The sequence below is a fragment of the Thalassophryne amazonica genome, chromosome 15 (genome assembly GCF_902500255.1).
Source record: "Thalassophryne amazonica chromosome 15, fThaAma1.1, whole genome shotgun sequence".
In the NCBI taxonomy this organism is placed as follows: Eukaryota; Metazoa; Chordata; class Actinopteri; order Batrachoidiformes; family Batrachoididae; genus Thalassophryne; species Thalassophryne amazonica.
Window position 1 is genome coordinate 61,665,993 of NC_047117.1, and position 19,374 is coordinate 61,685,366.

At 38.9% G+C, this 19,374-nt stretch overlaps 1 protein-coding gene across 3 annotated transcripts in view; it reads left to right on the forward strand.

Annotated features, from left to right (window-relative positions):
- LOC117525732 (ubinuclein-2-like) overlaps nt 1-19,374 on the forward strand; it is a 67,944-nt gene that overhangs the window by 7,283 nt on the left and 41,287 nt on the right. For all 3 annotated transcript variants that reach the window (XM_034187662.1, XM_034187663.1, XM_034187664.1), the window contains exons 2-7: nt 3,609-3,722; nt 9,188-9,289; nt 10,254-10,364; nt 10,713-10,816; nt 15,931-16,480; nt 18,952-19,022. In XM_034187662.1, the coding sequence (XP_034043553.1) occupies nt 3,609-3,722; nt 9,188-9,289; nt 10,254-10,364; nt 10,713-10,816; nt 15,931-16,480; nt 18,952-19,022 (1,052 nt within the window). The remainder of the gene's footprint in view (nt 1-3,608; nt 3,723-9,187; nt 9,290-10,253; nt 10,365-10,712; nt 10,817-15,930; nt 16,481-18,951; nt 19,023-19,374) is intronic.

The window sequence follows — 19,374 nt, forward strand, 5'->3', positions numbered from 1 at the left end:
GGCTGATAAGCTGGCCATGTGTAGGGTTGAGCAGAGAAACACATTTACAGCTCATCTGACCAACCAAATCCAATTTATGAGTATTCCTTGGTAGGGATGGGTATCGAGAACCAGTTCCTTTCGGGTACCATTAAGAAATGATTCGATCCACCGACATCAATAAGCTTTGTGCTTAACGATTCTGTTATCTGTCCTTCAGAGTGGGTGTGGCGGGTGTTTGTCAGGAAAATGATAATTTCTCTACATTGATTACGGACCCTGCAGCAGGTCCGTAATCAACTTTTCTGCAGCGCGGCTTTGCTTTGAACCTTGAACCAAATGAAGCAGTGGTTCGCAGATTGAAGCAATGCTTCGATCTATTGCTTCGTTTATTCTTTCTTTCTTTCGCTTAATTTTCCCCCGCTAAAACCCTAAAGAGCATACGTCTGTGAGTATTATTTACCTTTTCTATGTTAAACCGACCTGTTATGGTCTTCTGAAACAGTTGATAGATGTATTTTATAACTTAAAAATGGGAGCGATGCTAACGCGTTAGCATGTCTGTGGCATTTTCAGTGTTAAAAGTTAGCATTAAGCAGTTGCAGCTGTCATCACGTTCGGGTGCATTTGTTTTCAAATTGTAATATTTCTTAAATTTATTTTTGTTTATATATTAATAATCTAATGATTATTATATACAATATATACTTATTATATACAGTTTTAGAGAAAGAGACAAAAAGAACCTGAATAGAAACACAACAGAAAATATAAAAGCAACTAACAATGAACATACATAAATAAATAAATAAATAAATACAGAAATAAATGTTTCCTTTGAACTCCTAGTGACTCTTACACCTTAATTTCATCCCTGTCTTATTTAAGTTTAATACCAGTTTGTTTCGGTCAAACCATATTTTCAATGTGTTAATTTCTTCAGTGATTTCCTCCAGAAATAGCTGCCAAGCTAGAAAACTGCTGCATCCTAGTAAGAGCAGAATACTACTGGAATGAATTTGAATAAGGAAAGTTTTTTTTTTTTTTTTTTTTTTTTTTTTCCCCCTCACCAAAATGGATGCTTATTGTCTGTAATAGTCCCAGATTGCATTTCAGAGCTTCTAGAATTCAAACATTTTCGTGCAGGTGGTGTTGGGGGGTAATTTTTGGTTTCAGCTTTTTTTGTTTTTCAGCACTTTCATCACTGAATATGTCAATCGTGAGTCACTTTTGTGCGGATTAAAGTTACTAACTGGGACTCCTGTCTTGTTGCAAGAAAGAAACGATAATCGTCCTCCATTCTGTTCACACAGCTCAAAACGTTTCGCGGCTCTCTGACGAGTCAAGTTAGAACGATAGAATCCAGTCTGAATTAATAACTTCAAAGTGAAACACCGTTTTCTTTATTTTTATTTATGTCCAGATTCAAGGATACAGTGACCAATTTCATATTTATTTACTTTAAGACTCAATGAAATACATAGAAAACTTGTAAAGCCTACTTTTAGTACAAAATTCACGAGGTATCGATAAGGGAATCGATAAGGAATCGGATCGATAAGCAGAATCAATAATGGCATCTATCGATTAAAATCTTAACAATACCCATCCCTATTCCCTGGTCTCCGACATCTTCCTTTGCAAGGCGTACATTTGCTCCGATATGTTATCTCACTTACGTCTGAGTTCAAGGGTTAACGCAGTCTGAGAATGTATCGCCTTGCCCAACTCATTAATCATGATGGACAGGTGAGGGGTCGTGGTTTTGGTAGCAGCCATCTTGCCAATTCTTCGGTACATCAGGGCAGCACATAAACCAAAAAGTACCAGCCCTCCCACAATAAAACCAAATATAAATAAATCTTTGACGTCCTCCACAGAGAGTGGTACCAAGCACACAACACGCCACTTCTCCCAGGCGTCCAAGAACATAGCCCACAGGTTAGGTTCCATCTGGGCACGCAGGGTCAGCCCTGATTTCCTTGTTGAAAAAATTGTCAATAGCATTCAGAGACCAGCTGATCAGTTTCATGGTTAATCCAAATATAGTTTGAAGAATTCACAGTCTGGTGAAGTAGGGACTTTTAAGGTTGGACCAGAGATAGAGGAGATGCGACCACCCTCGCCAGAGTCCCAAGCTGAGATCATATAGCAGACAAACAGCGATATTTGAGAAGTCAGATGAAGTTTATAGAATTTACAGAAAGTGTGCAATAATTTTTAAACAAAATTGGGCAGGTGCATAAATTTGGGCACCCCAACAGAAAAAAGACATCAATATTTAGTAGATCTCCCTTTTGCAGAAATAATAGTCTCTAAACACTTCCTATAGCTTCCATTGAGATTCTGGTTGAAGGTATTTTGGACCATTCTTCTTTACAAAATATCTCAGGTTTGTTGGTTTCCGAGCATGGACAGCCCACTTAAAATCACAGCACAGATTTTCAATGATATTCAGGTCTGGGGACTGAGATGGCCATTCCAGAATGTTGTACTTGTTCCTCTGCATGAATGCTGTAGTAGATTTTGAGCAGTGTTTAGGGTCATTGTCTTGTTGAAAGATCCAGCCCTGGCGCAACTTCAACTTTGTCACTGATTCATGAACATTGTTCTCAAGAATCTGCAGATATTGACTGGAATCCCTGTGACCCTCAACTTCAACAAAATTCCCAGTACCTGCACTGGCCAGCATGATGAAACCACATCCAAATTTTACTGTAGGAAGCAAGCGTTTTTCTTGTTATGCTGTGTTCTTTTTCAGCCATGCATACCGCCCCTTATGTCCAAATAACTCAATTTTAGTTTCATTAGTCCACAGCACTTTACTCCAAAATGAAGCTGGCTTGTCGAAATGTGTTTTTGCATACCTCAAGTGATTGTGTGTGGTGTATATGCAGAAAAGGCTTCTTCTACATTACAGCATCATACAGCATCTACTTGTGCAAAGTGTGCAGTATAGTTGAACAATGCACAGAGACACTATCTGCAGCAAGATCATGTTATAGGTTTTTGGAGCAGGTCTCTGGGTTGACACTGACTGTTCTCACCATCCTTCGCTTCAGCTTATGAGATTTTTCTTGGCCTGCCACTTCGTGCCTTAACTAGTACTGTGCCTGTGGTCTTCCATTTCCTGGAATATGTTCCTCACAGTGGAAACTGAGAGCTGAAATCTCTGAGATAGCTTTTTGTATCCTTCCCCTAAATCATGATGTTGAACAATCTTTGTTTTCAGGTCATTTGAGAGTTGTTTAGAGGGTCCCATGTTGCCACTCAGAATAGATGCAAAGAGGGGAAACATTTGCAAATGGTCACCTTAAATACCCTTTCTTATGATTGGATTCACCTGTGTCAGGAGGTCAAGGGTTAGTGAGCTTACCAAACCAATTTTGTGTTCCAGTAATTAGTGCTAAATGTATTCAATTTAATAAAATGACAAGGGTGCCCAAATTTATGTACATGCCTAATTTTGTTTAAATAATTATTGCACACTTTCTGTAAATACTAGAAACTTCATTTCACTTCTCAAATAACTGTTTGTCTGCTATGTGATATATTTAACTGAAATTTCTGATCTAGACAGCCAATGATTTATAAAGGAAAATCATGAAATTTTTTTTTTCATTTTTCAGACCAAGAATAATTCTCCAACTTTGACTTCGGCCCATAATCCAAACGACCCCTTCGATGATGGGAATGAGCAGCTACAGGATGACGCCCTGGCAAAAAAGTTTGAAAATAAATATGTAAGCATTTCTTGTTTGCATTTTGGTCAGTTTTTGCTCCCACTTCAAATTGGCATTATTGGTTAACATGTTAACTTTCTATAAATTATAATTTAGCCTATAAAACATGAAAATAGTGAAAAAATATTGCTTAAAATGCTTCATACTGTTGCAGTGTCTCGAAATTATGTGGTTTACTCATTCAGCAGTTCTAAGCTAAAGCATATTGAGTCATATCATAAGTGAAATTCCCATTTTTTTTTTTTGATCATTTAAAATCAGAATTAATGACAGTTTTGGCATAAATAGCTTGAATTATTCATTTATTTTCAAGATGATAGAAATTAATTTTTCTGTTGATAAACTTATCCTAGCACTAGAATTTTTTTTTTTTTTTTTTTGTGATATTTGTCTTGTTAAGAAGAACACGTGTCACCAAAAGGGGGTTGGAGTTTGAACATTTTATTTAATTTTCTTACTTTATTACCACCGCCAGCCTGTTACAGTTACGTAGATTGAGGATTTCACTTTGGATTCAGTGACTCACATACCTGGACCAGGTAACTGTCGCAGTGATATTTTCTGTTTCTGCAAGAATTTTCTGTCAGTCAGAAATGATGTACCTATGGACAAAAAAAAAACAAAACAAACAACAACAACAAAAAAACCCAAAGAAAAACAAAAGTCAAAATATTAAAAATGAAGTAACAAAAATCGACACATTCACTTTTGTCTGCATTTCGCATGATGCCAGGGGAAAAAAAAACACAACAGGTTGTATTCTCCTTTAAAGATTACTAGTGTAGTGCCCGTAGGAAGTTTGTATTCCTATAGAAAATTGGGAGCTAAAAATTTAATTAAGAGACCATCACCAGATCAATACCGCATAATAATACCACCAAGTCATCACTATAATGCAGCTCTTTCAAATGCCACCTGTTGTAATATCTATCTGTAAAGCAAGAAACGTCTGCGTGTGGGTATGTGGCTCGCATAGCTCTCTGACTGTCTGTTAGAGCAACCTCAGCTGTCAGATATGGCTTGCGCATGACATGTTGATGTGCATGCTTTATTTTGAAAATTTTTGGAATTAATTTTCGAAACCTTTATTTTTCCATTAAACCTTTATTTTGACATCGGAACATTAGTACTTCCAAGATGTCGCCCTCTGTGGCATCTGTTCTGCAAAATCTCTCTATACGGATTTCCGTCAAAATTTGTTTCCATGTTCTGTTTGTTTCATCATTCGCCCTTTTCAAGTTTCAAATCCCGCGAAACCTCAGAGAGGTTGCCGCGCTGCGAGATCTCAGTAACATTGACAACTGCATTGAGACGCTCTGATCACGCTGCACTTTAACCGCTGCACACGAACAACACCATTAACATCACAACATAAAACTATTTTTATATTGTGCCTAAAACTCTCATGAATATATTCTCTGGGTTTATAGACGTTGTTATTGCATTTGTTTTATGTAAATATGCGAGAATCACAGGCTGTCTGTCCGTTATTTTCAATGAGAGCTGCTGTGAGCTACGCTTGCTTCCTGATCATGTCGTTCTGGGGGAAAGTGAAGTTTGCTCTTTAACGTCTCGATTATTGTTCTTTTCAACCCTGTTTGTCCTCTTTGTTCCAGACTAACATATATGCGTATAATACGTCTGAAATTCGGTTTGCGTTTATTAAATTCCACGCAGATTACCGTAACAGACACGGATTATTTGTTATTGTTTTAGCAAGTTTTCAGGGTATCATGCATGTAGTCTCTTATTAACGTGATAAAAGCATAAAAAAATTACATTTTTGTAGTATAATATTCATTTACAATTGTCATCATATGGATTCTCTGTTGTTTTGACTGCAGCGACTCTCTGTCACGCAAGGGATTATGGGATACATGAAATCCCCGAATATAAAACTGCTAACTTACCCGGGACATCTTTCCCCAGAACATTTTTAAATTTATAACTCTCTGAAACGCTATTGCCTGCATTTTGAGGGCCACATTTTGTGAAGTAAGGCCACAGATTTTTTTTTTTTTTAAATTTTTGTTACAGTTTTACTTTAAAGCCAAAAGAAACAAGGCATCAGGCCGAAACATAGAAGAGTGTACAAATGTCTAGTTTATGCACAGCAGTTTTCTAAAGAAAATCCTTACATTGTGTTTTTAACTTCAAAATTAATTTGTGATTACTGTACATTTTGAAGTAAAAAACATTTTACATTAAATAACTTATAATCAAAATACATTTAAGAAAAAATAAAATTTGTGCATTAAAACCATAACCTATCTGTTGTTGTTGTTCTTTCATATGAGATGATTTCTTAACATGATAAGGAGCTTATTATTTTTAGACAAAGTAGCTAGAAGCATAATGTGTATATTTTTAAGTCTGGTAGATTCGTTCATTCATTCATTCATATTTGCATTTCAACCAGGAAAAAAGACACTGTAAATAAATATAAACTAGCGTGTTGCCCGTGGGGAACATAACCATAGACCTCAACAATTTTTAGAAGAGGAACTCATCTTTTTTATTTCCTGTTAATTATGTAATTTGTGATGTTAATTAACTGTCTTAATGTATTTATAAATAGTTTAGTTTGTTGTTATCATATACACACTATTATTATCAAGGTTGGGTAGGATTACTTTAAAAGAATACATGTGGATTACATGTATGTATGTAAATACATTTGGATTACTTGTAATCTGATTACTTTTGGATTACATTTCAAAGTAATCCCACCCAACCCTGATTATTATCATTATTTATTATTATTATTTTATTAGTACTTATTTTGGGCAGCACTGTGGCTTTGTGGTTAGCACTGTTGCCTCACAGTGCAAAGGTCATGGGTACGATTCCTATCTGGCCTTTCTGTGTGGAGTTCGCGTGTTTTCCCCGTGTTTGTGTGGGTCCTCTCACACATGCTCCGACTTCCTCCCACATCCAAAGACACACAGGTTAGATGGATTGGAAACTTTAAATAATTGCCCGTAGGTTTACGTGCAGGTGAGACTGCTTGTTTGTCTATATGTGGCCCTGTGACAGACTGGCGTCCTGTCCAGGATGTACCTTTCCTCACGCTCTGTGATTGCTGGGATAGGCTCCAGCCCCCGTGACCCTTAATTGGAGTAAGCAGTTGAAGGTGTGTGTGTGTGTGTGTTACTTCTATTTTGTTATTTGATTTTTAAATGGACCACAATAGAAATAAGTGTTTTTACTTACTTGTCATCCATGTGTTTTTAAGGTATTTACAGTTATATGTACTTACACTATGCTTTTAATATAAAGATGATTTACTGCTAATATTCATAGCGTCTCCAAAACTGTTAGTCCTATCAGAGTTCTGTTTCCATTTTGGTGGTGGTCATGCTTTACCCAAAACACATAAGCACACAGTGACTACGTTTACATGGTGTTAATATTCGGGTTAAGGTCAATATTCTGGTTTCTGAATCATTAGGAATAACCCGTTTACATGCTTAAGCAGACAGAGTTACTCCTGTATACATGGTCATTGGTATCATTTGGAATATCCCCATCTAAACAGCGACGCATGTCTTCTACCGGTGCTTGACTTGGTCTGGCGTTCGTGCAAATCCTGCTTCATATAAAACCCCGCACTACACACTTTATACACTTTTCTCAAACAGGCATTAAAACATTTTCCCGCAAAGAATCCAAGTCATGGCCACGGAGCTCTGCGGCTGCGGTTACCGAGACCCTGCGGCGTTGTGGATTTTTTCGCAAGAAATCGATCCTTGCGGGCTGCCTCCACATCAAAACAGCGAGCATAGTCTCTGGACCTCTTGCCAGAGTTGGTGCAGCTCCGCACAGCAGAGAGGGGGGCGGTGTGGGTGGCCCGCTGCGGCGTTTTCCAAGCCTGCAGACTCAGTAAGTGCATCAGAGGCAGAGCAATTGCGGTGATGCAGACCGGTGCCGCGACTGGCCAGCCTGATAAGGACGCAGAACACAATGCACTGTTTACATCTGCTTCTGTGGTGTCTGGTGGGCTCCGCACGCCGCATACAAGTAGTTGCCGTACTCAAAAGACCAAGATTCCTTGCGGATAGGACATGCGCAGAACACAAATTAATGTTCCTTTCTATGGGGATGTCCCTATGCGCGTTTATATGACCTGGTATTCGGGTTAGAAAAGGAGTAACCCAGGGGTCTTATTCGGGTTTTTAAAAACCGGAATATGAGCATATTCAGATTTTTGCGGGTGTTTACGTGGCCGTGCGCAACTGGGTTATTGCTAATATTCCGGTTATGAAAGGGTTATTGGCTGCATGTAAACGTAGTCAGTGAATTCAGATTAGCTACTGCAGAATTAGAATCAAATGATTTTGTGGCACTTTTTTTGGGACACCATGTATAAAGGGCACTTGGCGTTTTGGGTTGACCTGTGAAGACATTTTAATATCTTTTGCAGATTTTGTTTGCAGCACCATGGCAGCCCTTTCTGCATATTACAGATTATTTTAGTTTAAAATGCAGTTTCTAGTTTGGAAGTCTCCATTTATAGTAAAGAACTTTAAAATTGAGGTTTGGGAATTAGGCCCCATTAAAAAAACTAAACAAATTAGTTTATCATCCCTGCTCGCATTCTGAAATCGGCCTGCAATAATTTTTAAATTTTTTTTTATTTTGGTGAATTTCATTGACGGCGATACGGCTGGTGCAAGAACTGGCACATTCCCTAGGTGGCAAGTATGCTTTAGCCGAAGACGGCCGAAGTTTACCGAACTGGAACTTGCCACTTGTTGTCATTGACAACCACACATAGGACAATTACCAATGAAGCAGTATATTTAGGGGCGAATTCCATTGCAGATATACTGAGTTTCCTCAGTGGAATATTGCAGATCTCATAGAGGAAATACATATGTAAGATTTAAAGTTATAGTTAGTGGATATTATGAACTCAGAATTTCCTGCATACCACCAGAAAAAATGCATATAGAGAATAATGAAGCTGATTCTGATATAATCTATATATAATATTTCTGGTCATTTATGTTTACTAGCTGTGTCCATCATTGTTTCACTTAGTTTTAAAACAGTGCCGTTCAAAGGTAATCCATGACATCACCACAGTGTGTTTTTTAGTATTTTGTTGTATTTTATCCTATGTGGGTCATCATCCTAAATTGTTTCCGGACCAGGTGAATTTGATGTTATTGGTGATATGATTGTGAATCCATTATTTGTACCTTAAGGATTATGGTCATGCCAAAGAAAATACTTTTTATAACTTAAATGGTAGAAAAAAATAATTGAAAGGGATTGCAGTTTTTTTTCACCATTTACTATTTCACTATTTGTATCTCTGTTTGAGAGTTTTAGGCCTTTAGTGGAAAAAAAAAATCTCACTTTCTAGCGGTTGATGTTGGAGATCATGTTTCTAATTCTTTTTTAACTTTAAAAACATTGTGAATGAGTGTCAAAAATTCTTCTGTGGAATTTTTTCCCAGGGCAACACGGCAAAGAAGCGGAGGAAGGACCGGCTGCAAGATTTGATTGATATCGGCTTTGGCTACGATGAAACGGACCCCTTTATTGACAATTCAGAAGCTGTGAGTCTTACTATTGTTTTGAGATGATTTGTTGATGAGGGGAGACTTTACTCAGTTTTGGTGGTTATCTGATTCTGCCTCACATTTTTTTTTCTTTTGTCTAAACACAGTTGAACAACCTGTTTTATGATGTCACAAAGCTTGATATTCCCTACACACACTTGTTGGATTTCCTTTTAAAAAGATGTGATCTAGCAGAAATCTGTAGCAAGAAGGTCCACAAGGTCTAAATCTGAACTGTTAAGAGCATTTCCACTCGTATGTTGAGATTTGTGTTTCGAGTAACTCCACATCCTAGTCTTTATATAAGTGCATACAGGCTTGATGAAGGGAAAAGGTTGGAATACTGTTGTGTCCTCTGTGTTGGTTGGCAGAGGTACTCTCTCTCTCTCATTTTTGACGAGTACGAGCATGATACGAGTGAAGCTCGTCTGTCTGTGCTCGTTCTGAAGGAAAAACCTCATTGGCTAACTGTCTTCACGCCCTGTGATTGGCCAGTCACACACAGCACCCACCCCTCCCTACACAGACGCATCTCTCTGCAGCCTCTTGTGCACACACACAGACACCGACTGATTTCTCTCTCTCTCTCTCATCCTCCTCATAGATATTTGCTCATATTTCCTGATGAGTGTTCAAAGGATTTTGCTGTCTGTGTCTCTTGTGTCTGCATTTGAACCACTATATTTGTTGTTTTTGATGACATTTCTCACTACACTTACGTCAACATTGCCTGTGTGACCATTTTTTTTTCTTTAAAAATCCTGATGTGAAAATATTCCATCTGCAGTTCAGAGGGACTGTTGTGATTCCACCCCCCCCCCTTGTGAGCCCTTCATCTTAACTGGCAAAGACTAATGCTGAGTAATATGTTTTGATAGCTACTTTTGTTGTCAAGATGGATATCTTTTCTAATATGTTTGGATGTCCTGTTACAGACTGACATCTTTGATATTTTTCTCAGTATGATGAGCTGGTTCCCGCCTCTCTGACCACCAAGCTAGGAGGATTTTACATCAACACTGGGACGCTGCAGTTTAAAACGGCCTCTGACTCTGACGGAGAGGACGATATGGTGAGATAACCTCAGCATTCACAAGCATAAAGCACCATTAATAAATAACTACAGAGCTTATAGGATCACCAAGAACATGGGAAACTTTCAATTGTGTGCTTGGAAAATAAAATTTACATGTGTTCTTGAAGAAAAAAACAAACAAAAAACAGCCATTTATGTTTCTAACAGCAATTGCTGCAAGTTGGTGTGGTTGTCTTTATTAAACTAGTTCCAAAATAACTTACTTGTTCATGCTCACATGCACAAAACGGTCCCTGTGTTGTTGTTTTTCCAGAAGAGATGACTACGTGGTGCTGGGCAGTGTTGTGTTTTTGTAGTTGAGGATTCTTTACGACTCTGTTTCAGAAGATGACTGATGGTGGGGAACAGGTGATTAAAAAGAACAACAAGAAAGAGGGGAGTGATTTGGAAGAGAAGAATCAGATGAAGAACGAAGTACCTAAACAAGGGTGAGAACCACAGCTGAATTATATTTATTGTTTTATGGAAATTTTGGATGTAATAGGATTCCAGCAAGGCATTTAGGGTTCGATGCACATTAGTGGCAATGCCCTGGATTTGGTTCTTGTACATGGTATTGCTGTCACAAATATTGACATTATGCCTCTTGCATGGTCTTTGATCTCTCACTCACAGTTTTGCTGCTGTTTATTAAAACAATAACCTTATTTATCATTGCGGCGATACATCAGCTCCTCAACTATAACTGAACTCGAAGCCAGGCTGCTTGATATCTTGGCTTCACGTTTGGAAAATGCCCAAAAAGTAGACTGTCTTGTGGACAGTTTAAACTCAGCGCACAAAACTACACTCGACATGCTTGTGCCACCTATATTAAAACCACACCAACCCCAAAACAGTCACCTTGGTTCAGTGATTACTTGCGTGACCTCAAGCATAAAGCTAGAGGTCTAGAACGGGAATGGCGTAGTTCAAAATTAGAAGTATTCCACCTCAGTGGAGGGAGGATGGACCAATATTTAGGGGCGGACCGTTCGGTCTGCGACATCGGCACTCAGAATGTACTAGCTGTGCCCCATGTGGATGAGTTAGTAGGCCTATGTGGTATTAAACTGAATTAAATTGGATGCTTCATTTTTGCGCCACCTTTATTAAAACCACACTGCCCCAAAACACTGTCACCTTGGTTCAGTGATTACTTGCGTGACCTCAAGCATAAAGCTAGAGGTCTAGAACGGAAATGGCATAGTTCAAAATTCAGAGTATTTCACCTCGCATGGCGTGATGCTTTCTTAGAATATAAGCATGTACTACTGGCTACAAAGCAGGCCTATTACTCTGATTTGATTACCTCGATTAAAAGAATTTGATAGTATCTCACTAGGCGTGCTAACAAAACTTGTAATGTCTACAAAACCACAACCTGCTTATTTGATCCTATACCAACAAAAATGTTTAAGGACCTGTGGTCCACTCTTGGGCCGACTGTGCTGGAAATTATTAATCTGTCATTAACCTCTGGATCTGTTACTAAATGTTTCAAATCTGCAGTGATTAAACCATTACATAAGAAATCTAATCTTGACCCTAGGGTATTGCCAAACTAGGCCGATATCAAATCTATCATTTTGCTCTAAAATTCTGGTAAAGGTGGTTTCACAGTAGCTCCTGGACCACCGTACAGAGAATAATCTTTTTGAGCCACTGCAGTCTGCTTTTAGAAAATATCATTCCACAGACGGCTCTCACTAAAGTGGTGAATGATCTTCTGCTTGCAAAGGATTCAGGTACCACTAGGGTTCTGGTGCTGTTAGATTATAGTGCTGCGTTTGATACTGTGGATCATCATATTCTACTCGATAGGCTGGAGAATCATTTTAGGATTACTGAGAATGCCCTTGCATGGTTGACATCATATCTGACCAGTCATTCTCACTGTGTTTTGTACAATAACACTACTTTTTAAAAAAAAAAAAGATTTTTGCAAATTTATAAAAAACAAAACAAAAAAAAAAAAAAACCCCTAAACAAAACTAAGAAATTACATGTACATATGTATTCACACCATTGGCTCAATACTTTGTTGATGCAACATGATGGAGCTTGAAAGGTACTATAAAGAGGAATGGGATGGCATGAGTTATGTTCTGGGTAGGATTTGCTGTCTTGTGTTGGTAAGGTTAGAATTTACTTGTATGAAGTGCCTTGAGGTAACTTTGTTGTGATTTGGTGCTATATAAATAAAAAAATAAAAAATGAATAGTCAAAACTGCCAAAATATAGATGTGCCATGCTTGTGGCATCATATGCAAGTAGACGCAAATGAAGAGGTCTGTAATTTTTAATCATAGGTACATTTCAACTGTGTGAGACAGAAAATCACATTGTATGATTTTTTTTTTCTTTTTAATAAATAATTTGTATTTTATTGCATGAAATAAGTATTTGATCACTGACCAACCAGCAAGAATTCTGGCTCTCACAGACCTGTTAGTTTTTCTTTAAGAAGCCCTCCTATTCTGCACTCTTTACCTGTATTAACTGCACATGTTTGAACTTGACGCCTGTCCACACACTCAGTCCATCACACTCCAACCTATCCACCATGGCCAAGACCAAAGAGCTGTCTAAGGCAGGGATCACCAACCTTGTTCTTAGCGGGCACCTGCCCTGCATGTTTTCCATGTCAGCCTACTCAAGTCACACCTGTTTTTTTTTTTTTTTAAGTGATGTCTTCCACTGTTGTTGATTGTTGATTGGCTGGAAACACCTGATAGTTAATTGCCTGGGAGTGGAACAGGGACAGTTAAAAAACATGCAGGGCATGTGCCCTCCAGGAACAGGGTTCGTGACCCCTGGTCTAAGGATACCAGGGACAAAATTGTAGATCTGCACAAGGCTGGGATGGGCTACAGGACAATATGTAAGCAGCTTGGTGAGAAGGCAACAAATGTTGGTGTAATTTTTAGAAAATGGAAGAAACTGACTGTCAATCTTCCTCTCTTTGTGGAGTAAGGATAACTCTGAAAAAGCCCAGAACTACATGGGAGGACCTGGTCAATGACCTGAAGAGAGCTGGGACCACAGTCACAAAGATTATATTCGTAACACACTACGCTGTTATGGTTTAAAATCCTGCAGGGCATAGAAGGTCCCCCTGCTCAAGACCATCTGGATGATCCAGAGGAGACATGGGAGAAGGTCATGTGGTCAGATGAGACCAAAATACAGTTTTTTGCTATCAGCACCACTCACCGTGTTTGCAGGATGAGAACAACCCCAAGAACACCGTCCCAGCTGTGAGACATGGGGGTGGAAACATCATTTTTGGGATGCCTTTCTGCAAAGGGGACAGGATGACTGCACTGTATTGAAGGAAGGATGGATGGGGTCATGTATCACGAGATTTTGGCAAACAACCTCCTTCCCTCAGTAAGAGCATTGAAGGATGGGTCATGGCTGGGTCTTCCACCATGACAGTGACCTGAAAGACTCAACCAGGGCGACTAAGGAGTGGGTCCGTAAAAAGCATTTCAATGTCCTGGAGTGGCCGAGCCAGTCTCCAGTCCTGAACTCAATAGAAAATCTTTGGAGGGAGCTGAAACTCAAAACCTGAAAGATCTGGAGAAGATCTGTATGGAGGAGTGGACCAAAATCCCTGCTGCAGTGTGCAAATGTGGTCAAGAACTACAGAAAATGTCTGACCTCTATAACTACAACAAATGTTTCTGTACCAAATATTAAGGTCTGTTTTTCTATTGCATCAAACACGTATTTCATGCAGTAAAATGCAAATGAATTATTTAAAAATCTTCTGATAATGATTTTTTTTTTTTGAATGCTATCTGTTACAGTTGAAGTGTACCTATGATAAAATTACAGACTTCTCCATTCTTTGTAGGTGGGAAAACTTGCAAAATTGACTTATTTGCCTCACAGTACTTGAAATACATGTTTGATGATACAGAACTACAACACTTTTTATTGCTGAATACAACAATGATCAATGTTTACTTTTTTCCGAGTATAGTTGATCTCTGTTGTTGCAGTCTCTGCTGGTAGAAACTGATCCACATGTTGTCAAAGTAGTACTCGGAGTAAGTAAAGGCAAAATGGAGTTTTATACTGGTAGAGACTCCGCCGACAACTAATTTAGTAGTCGACAAGTTGTTTATTTTATTTAAATCTTTGTTTTTCTCTCAATTCATAGTTTAGGCAGCGAACCATCCTGTCGTCATTTGGACTTTCACATTTTGAAAAAGACGGCAGATTAAGACAGTGCCCGTCTTGTTCAAAGCCGTCTAAAACGTGCAGTTTACCGAAAGAGCTGTCTGTCTGTCTGTGTGCGGAGTCAGCTGGCTGCAGACTGCGAGGGAGGGGGTGGGGGAGGGAGATTCCGGAGGCACGAGACGTTACATTCTGCTGAGAACCATCAGTGCATGTGAAACAGCGAGCATGGAGCAGAGAGAGGATTTTAACCCAAGTGAACATGTTTAAAAAAAAAAACAAAGCAAAACCGTGGAACTGCCTTTACTTCTCTCTCCACTTTCTCTACCTGTGTGGGTCCAATGGCACCATCCTGTTCACACCATGGGCGAATCGTATACTGAATTTATGAGATCATGAGATGAAATAAACAGTCGAATATCCTTTAAAAAAATGAGAATATATCAATGAACTGAGCAAAAATTATGCATACACGGGTTAAAAAAACCCAGATGTGGAGAAGCTGCGCAGTGATGTTCAGAGGCACAGATCACAAAAAGCATGTTAACAGCTGTTATTTTCCAAAGGTATTTATTTGTTTAATGTAGTTAGTTTAAGCACAAAACGTGACTGATGAGGAAAAAAAAGGATGACTTCATCACACTAAAATGAACTGGAGTCGGAATAAAAATACAAGCTGCTGATTTTAGTTATTTTCCAACGTTATTAAGCTGCAGCTATATATTTTATTCATTTCAAAGTGAGTTACCTCTTATTTTATTATTTTTTTATACAAAAAATATGGGGAGTCAGATCAGCCTGCGTTGTTCTGTTCAGTTTATATCAAAGTTTTCCTGCACATGTCCGTGTATTTTTTCCTTCTTTATAAGAGTTTGGTGTTTGCATTTGCTCCACAAAGTTTTAAAACACAATAAAATGTTCACACGTTTCTTTATAGCAGTTCTGTAATTTCAGAAATGCAACAGAAACAACCACAAATCAGAAAAGGTGGGACTATATGTAAAATGAAGCAAAGGTTCTTCCAGAGTTGTGTCTTGGTGGATTTCCTCACTTGTCTCCTTCCAGCATGGACATTTTAGTTTTTGAGAACTGCCTACCTGACACAGATTTACTATAAAGTACCACACTGTTTGCATTTCTGAATGATTGATGTAAATGAAATCTAAGAAATAGTCACTGATTTGGAAATGTTTGTTTTCATCCCCTGACGTTTCTCGGAAAATGCTGCAGGCCTAAAATTTAGGAAATTACGTGTGATCCAACTAATTGACTAATTGCAGAAATAATTGTTGACTAGTCGACTATCAAAATAGTTGTTTGTGGCAGCCCTAATATATATATTTCTAAATAAGATCTTGCGGTTTGCCCCCAATAGGGTGACAGCCCTCAGCCTCCATCGGACAGAGAAGAGGAGGAGGAAGAAGATGATTACGGACTCACTCTCCCTGGCAGCCATGCTCCACCGCTTCACACAGGAAAAGGAAAAGATGCGGAAGAACATCCCCTGCATAGCTCACCCAGGCTTGGCAGGAGGGGAGAATAACAACCCACATTCTGCTAACTCTACAAACCTGTTGGCCTCCAACTTGGCCCACTCACACAGCAACGCAGGGACCAATGACCACTCTTTAACAGACATCACCTCTGACCCTGCAGTGATGTCACTGCTGGGCTCAACCAGTGAGAAGGAGTTGCAGGATCTTCTTGGTGACCTGGACTTCAGCTTGATTGACACTGACCAGCAGCCTGCTATGGTGACTGCTCGAGAGAACGGTGTTCTAGGAGTTGGCGTTCCAGCACACAAAGGAGGAACAGGAGGAGGCTCAGGACGAGGTCTTGGAACTTCCAGTGGACTTTATTCTCCACCCACGCTGCCCAATGGGCTGCCTACGTCTCTCACTAAACGTATTGAGGACCTGCGGGAGGTGAGTCAGATTGATCCTGTCTGTGGGTGGATGCAGTTTCTTACAAAGTTATTTTTCTGACGTCAAGTAAGAAGAATATCAGTGTTGAGCATGCAGTATTTATTATTCAGCGAGTATTGCCTCCCCCTTCCCCCTCCGTACCACAGGAAACAAGGCTGTAAAGTGAAGTTTACCTTTTAAGTATTTTTTTAAATATAACTAAAGTGGCACAGTTGACTTAAGTCTCTTTGAAGTTCTTATTCTTTTGCTGCCCAGAGTCCACCTGCAAAACCCTCACATTCCTCTGTTTAATTAAAATGCAGAGGCAGGAAAAGCAGCTGAATGGAGTGATGCAAAGAAATTATATTGACTTGAAAAATGAGAAAGGCAGTTAGATAAGAGTGAATGATGAAATCTAATCTTATCTTGCTGTTAAAACAGAAAATGTGAATGTGACATCAAATTGATTGTCTTGTCAGTGGCAGTTGAAGCTGCACAATATATTTTTTGAGCGTCTTCATCACAGTGTGCTCATGTGCCATAGTCACATTGCAGGATATGTGATGTGTCAAGTGTTCACCTTTTCACCAACTCATCAAATGGAACTCTGGACGTTTTGCATCAGTAGCCATTCATTTCTCAGCCATCAACCCCAACCCAGCACACGTCGCTATAACCGCTATCCACTCACTGCAAATGTGTCATTTATCTTCGGGAGATGACACATTTATAGACAATTGGCAATTGGTCCATACCGCATTCACAGGTCAATCAATATACAAATGTCATTACATCAAGTAAGGCACATTACATCAAATACGTTGCTTCATTTAAAGTTGAAACTAAGAAAACTTGCATGGTTCTCACTGTCCATCTAATGAAAATGTGAAGCCTGTCTTATATAATTTACTTTGTTTTAAGGATTCTTGGATCCACAGTTTGTTACAAGTGAGTTACATACAGGCTCTGCATTTCATCTTAGCCACAAGTTGTCACAAGCCTCTGTCACTTTTCTGTTCCTGTCAGTAAATTTTAGTGAAGGATTCGCCTGGAAACATGACCTTGTGCCAATCACAAAACCAACCTCAAAAGTAGGGCTGTGTGATAAAATGATCATGATAGCGTATCACGATTAAAATTTAACTATTACTATTATAGCTTTGACTATTTATACTCAACATGGACAGATCTAATGACTTACAAAATCACAAGCCTTTTCTACCTCACATTATTCGTTTGAGCCACTGAAAAAGCACTGGAAACAAGGGAGGGAGGGGGAACAGACCATAAAATTGAACTGGCATCATCCAAACTATTGACCAAAGAAAAGATTAATGGGTTATAGTTGTGCTGTATTTATAGCAGGATGACAAAATAAAGAAAAGGAGGCATGCTGGATGGAGAGAACTTCTGCCCTGAAGTCACTGTCTCGGAAAATGTATTGTCCTCATCCGGACCCTTCACAATAAAGTCCCTAGACATCCATTGCTGTTGTAACATCGTTTTGTTTGTGTGGCACTTTCTAACTTGGTATACAAAGTGATTTCCTTTAAAAAATAAATACATAAATAAATAAAACAATGCATAATTCTAATAGTGTGTTTATAAGCACATTTTTAAGCCGTATCGCTCAGCTCTCCTTAATAGCATGATGTTCTATTCACCCCTTTGAGTCTGGTCTGCTTAAGGTTTCTTCCTCAGAGGGAGTTTTTCCTTACCACTGCTGCTCTGGGGTTTAGTAAGGTTAGACCTTACTTGTGTGAAGCACCTTGAGGCAACTCTGTTGTGATTTGGTGCTTCTTTTTTTTTAATGAAAATAAATTGAATATTGAAAGAATTCTAAGGTATTTTATTGACTTGCGTCTTTGTAAAATGCACTGAGTTGATGGAGGATCATGCTGGTCAACAGCAGTGCACGTTTAGGACTTTTATTGTGAAAGGTCAGAACAGAAGGGCTGTATCTTTGCTTTGCATGTGATTGTGAAAGATGTTTTACTATTGTGGACTAGAACTGTCCTGAAAAATTTACTAGGAACAGGGGGAAAAAACATCGGAATAGAAGTTGCAAAAATTAGTGCTTTTTTTTTTTTTTGTTGAGCACACTACAGATCATTAAAAAGTAATTTTTCTGCTTTTTACTTTTTATCCTTCATTCTAAAAAGATCAGTTCTTTCAGCATAGACCTAAAAGTTTTTGCTCCCCCCCTTCAAATGGCAGGAGGAAAAACTCCAAACTTGTGCAGCTCTAGTCGCACTCTGAACTAGCACTGTTACTGGACTCTGCATTCTACTCCCAGCAGAGAAGTTTAAATGACAACAATTAATGTAAAGATAAAGCAGATGAATTTGTGAGAATTCCTTTGTGATTCAGGTTCACAAATGAACCCATTAATTTTAGTTGTGGATTTGAGAGTTGCAATAATAAAGCAGAAATGTGTGAGGACTGTAGCGTGTGCATCAGTGCTGCTGTGCTGACTCAACCCTCTCTTACAGGCCTCGCGGCAGTTTGATCAAGAGGGCAGGAAGAAATTTTTCACCCTGGACATGAATAACATTCTCCTGGAGTGAGTGTGGCAGCTTTTAAACCACAGTCAGCCAAATCCCAGTTCATGGTCCCTTTTCTTGTCCTTTAGCTGTCATTTTTTTTTCTCTCCTTTCTGACAGCTTTTTTTCCAGTGCTTCTCCTCATGATTTTCAGTGTTTCTTTTTGCTCATTGTTTGAATTATGTTGAACCTTGTGCTTGAATTTTTCTCTTGCTTTCACTTTTCTTGTCCTCATCTGCCTCTCACTAATTTCTCACCATCATGCTTTCTCCTTCCTGCTGCTCTTTTCAAGCTACAATCTCTTATCGACACCTCAGCATATCTAAAATTTCATTCTCGTCAGTTTCCCTCTGTGGCCCATTGTCTTAAAAT